This window comes from Pyxicephalus adspersus, chromosome 1 (assembly GCF_032062135.1).
Source record: "Pyxicephalus adspersus chromosome 1, UCB_Pads_2.0, whole genome shotgun sequence".
Taxonomy (NCBI): domain Eukaryota; kingdom Metazoa; phylum Chordata; class Amphibia; order Anura; family Pyxicephalidae; genus Pyxicephalus; species Pyxicephalus adspersus.
This window is the reverse complement of record NC_092858.1, coordinates 43,542,547-43,546,465: the sequence shown is the minus strand read 5'-3', so window position 1 is coordinate 43,546,465 and position 3,919 is coordinate 43,542,547. Positions and strand designations below refer to the sequence as shown.

Here is a 3,919-nt window from a genome sequence, read left to right as displayed (position 1 = left end):
AATAGAATATTACAAGCAAAGCTCTATACATCATTTTCCTCATGTACATGAGACCTAATATAAAAGTATTTAGAAAACATTTTGCTTCCAAATATTGAACACTTAGGACCTATGTTCAGTAAGCACGTATTAGTTCTGCATTTTTGTAACAAAACATGAACAGTGAGTGCCCTCAGCAGACCCGGAAGTGAGCCTTTCCTTTCCTCTAGTGCTGGGTACACTCTGCTCCTGACGTCATCTAAAGGCGACTATTATGTCGGTGGCACTTAGAAACTGCTATTAGCAACGTGAAACTGCAGTTTGTGAAGGGGCAAAGTGTTGCAAAGGAGGAAGACATTATAGCGTGTGTTGTGTTCTCAGGAAGCTGGTAGCTCTCTTCCATCCGGAGGCTGGACATGAGCACACAGGTGAGTCTGGAGGCAGAGGGGAGCACATTGACAGGTCCTGGGCATGGAGCTCAGTGTGTATCCCAGAATTACAGCACATCAATGATCGATAGAAATCACAGAATGGAAGATATCTTGTATGAATTGTAACACTGTGTTCCTTGTATCTTTAACAGTACAGCATCCTCTGCAAGCAAGAGCAAGGTAACATCCTCACTTCTCATCATACATGTGTGTTTAGGGATATTTGTCTGTAGATAGTATGTTCTATACAATACTTTTCTAAAGACAGTAATAGAATTGTGGTGGCTTGGAAGGAACTTTACAAAAACATTAAAGGATCAGAAAACAGATAGGAAATGTTTGGGATCATTAATATATTAGGATGTAAAGTGAAATAAGGATTACATATATAATGTAGTTTTTTTTTTTTTGGGTTTAATAACGTCTCCTGTAAGTCTTCTTACCAATTGATTATACATTTTCTATAACAGGGTGTCAACGTTGTTCTGCAGTGCAGCATTGTGCAGCAGAGTAGTCACCCTGTGGCAAGGGTAATCTTTGATAGATATGTAGATTTAAAGCAACTGTCACACTATCACCAAAATTTTTACCTTACATTAGAGGGTAGACAACCCTTTTATGTACAGTAAAAATGTTATTCTTTATTTCTTCCCTCAACACCAGTGATAAAGACAGAACCTCCTGGGATACATGTGTCACACATCCCAGGAGGCTCATGGCTGCGCCTTTTTCCTACATTGAGGGGAAAGAAATGGTGATTGTATGCATGCACAGTGAGATCGGCACTATATATATATATATTTATATATATATATATATATATATATAAGTTCTGCTATAAGTGACAAAATAATTAAAACCCAGCTCCAGCTAATATTTTTGAGCAGTTTCAGCAACATATGTTTTTCTTTTAGGGACATATGATTTAATAGTTTTTAAGGGTCATTTACTAAAGTTTGCCAACACTGGAGACCACCCACCATCATGGGGGAACCTAGGTGAACTTCCTTAAAATTGTTCCCTATGTGTGGTGTCAAATGTTTTCAATCTTGGAGGAGGTATAAGGCAGACAGTAGTGATAAATACTGTTCATAAGTTCATTGAAGTAGCAGTTGTTTGATTACAGTCGGCATAATTTGCATCAGAATTTAGCTCTTTACCATCCCAATGTAAATGAAACCCCTTTTGGCTGTACTTAAATTTTACAGCATAAAAAAGACTAAACTTATACCTTTTTTTTTTTTTTTCACATGTATTCCCACAGGTCTCCCTGACCATCCCTCTTCCTTTCTTAGCAGCTTTGGTGACAATACCAGTGACTTAACACCCCCAAAAAAAACCTCACGGGTTAGAATTGCTTGCCACTTTGAACTAACAAAAATGTTTTGGCTTTAAATGCATTTACTTTTACATATGTCTGTCAGTTTTAAGGTATGGATAATGTTTCATGTGATTATTCTGACATTGTTTGTATTCATGCTTGCTATTTATCATTGTGAAGAACTACCCTTACATTGTACTGCATCCTTTTCTTTCCCAGCCCACAGAGATGCCATATGGTCTGTGGCATGGGGGAAAAACACAAATGATGGGTCGGAGACAGTAGTCAGTGGTTCCCTGGATGATTTAGTGAAAGTGTGGAAATGGTAAGATATAAAAACAAAAATAAACAATTTTTTGCCTACTCAAAAAGTAAAACTTTTGATAATGTCTAAATCTTTACATGAAAATAAAAGATCCACTGTATAGAGCAGGGTTTCCCAACCAGGGTTCCTCCAGAGGTCGATAGGGGTTCCTTGAGCAATGAGCAATTTTGTCCTCCCAGGTCACTTTAAATGACATCAGTCATCTTTTTGGCTTTTTATAGGGTGACATTCTTCCTAATGGCAAAGCAATGTAAGAGATATTCTTCCAACATGGCCCTTACTAGCTTGACCCCACCATAAATGTACTGTGAGCTGGGTATATAGTAATTATAGTATGGGATCCTTTAAGATCTGAAAGTTATTTTAAGGGTTCCCCCATGTTAAAAAGATCACACTGAGAAACTGGTTTAGACACTAATAAGAGCATATTTGTTTTCATCCTGAATCATGAGCGACGGATTCTAACTGATTTCTGCCCTTTGTCAATTTTTTAGCTACCAAATAGTGTGTTAGAGACCTGGTCTCAAAACCAAAATTTCCCTTAAAAGCAATACTTGACTCTCTTTTCACCAATGTCTCCACTGGTAGACTCGAAATTGTGTGTGTATTGTGTGTTTATTTTGGCCAATCAAATATAGGTACAAAATTGTCCACTTGAAAAAAGGGATGAGCACTGAAATTGAATGTAAATTTTCTTTACTTCTATGTCTTGACTTTTAAAAGTAATTATATATCAGTTCATACAAACAATCTCCATCCATCTGATACTGGCCTGTCTGTCAAGTTTTCAAACTTATTGTGGCCCCTGAGCCAAAAAGTTTGCCCACCCCTGATTTAATGAGATGTATTTGTCATTTCTTCATCTTGAAATAATGTAAATGCAGTAGGCGCACAACCCTCACAACTGGACAGGACTGAAATATCTTATAAATTGTTAAATGATTAAGAAGCACATAACATAAAAGATTAGATGAAAACATTTTTTTCAGATTTCTTGTATTGAGGGAAAGTTAATAAATTGATAGGATTCTAGATCACAAAAATGATAGCCCTGAAAATAAAAAAATAAAGGGTTAAAATGACCTTTTCTCAGGAAAATGCTGCTTTAGGATGGTTATGTGTGAATGCATTTGGTGGCAAGATGTCTGTTGAAGGTTAAAATGAGCTTCAACAGAGACCTGAAAAGAGATCCAAACATAGCACTGTTGGATTCAATGAATATCAATAAATAGCTATATTCACACAACTGTTTTTTTTTTTTGAATAGGCAAGGAAGGGTTAAACCCCTATAGGAATATATTTTGTTTTCTGCATAGAAAAGCAAAAGGAAGTTTAAAGGAAAGGTTTACAAAGAGAACAAAAATGTCATCCTAGAGACTTGTCCGAAGAACAGGTATCCCCATTGGAGGATTTTTTCCTTACTCATTTCTCTGTTAACCCAGAATGTATAGGTTTCCCTGCACTTTCAATCATGATGACAATGGCCACAATAACAAATAAAGTAGCAAATATCCCTAGACTTCTGTTAAAAAAAAAAAAAAAAAAATCACACATGACCTAATCCTTTTTCTACTTTATGCATGTACTTTATTTGCATGTTTTACTTTATTATGGCTTAATTGCATGTTCTACTAATGCAGGAACGGTGAAAATCTAGATCTTCAATGGACACTAGAGGGTCACCAGTTGGGAGTGGTGTCCGTGGATGTCAGTCACACTGGAAACATTGCAGCTTCAAGCTCATTAGATGCCCATATTCGCCTTTGGGATCTTGATTCTGGCAAGCAAATGCGCTCTATTGATGCTGGACCAGGTAAGATTTTGCTCTGCATAGTAAATAATTATTGTCTAATGGGAGAAATT

The 3,919-nt window shown here is 36.6% G+C and overlaps 1 protein-coding gene across 1 annotated transcript in view; it reads left to right on the top strand.

Annotated features, from left to right (window-relative positions):
• Window positions 1-214: 214 nt before the first annotated feature.
• The window catches only part of SKIC8 (SKI8 subunit of superkiller complex), a gene marked incomplete in the record, with an annotated part of 7,812 nt that continues 4,107 nt past the window's right edge, over window positions 215-3,919 (top strand). Inside the window, 4 exon segments of the mRNA XM_072409008.1 lie at window positions 215-407; window positions 563-590; window positions 1,951-2,056; window positions 3,697-3,869. Coding sequence (XP_072265109.1) covers window positions 396-407; window positions 563-590; window positions 1,951-2,056; window positions 3,697-3,869 — 319 coding nt within the window.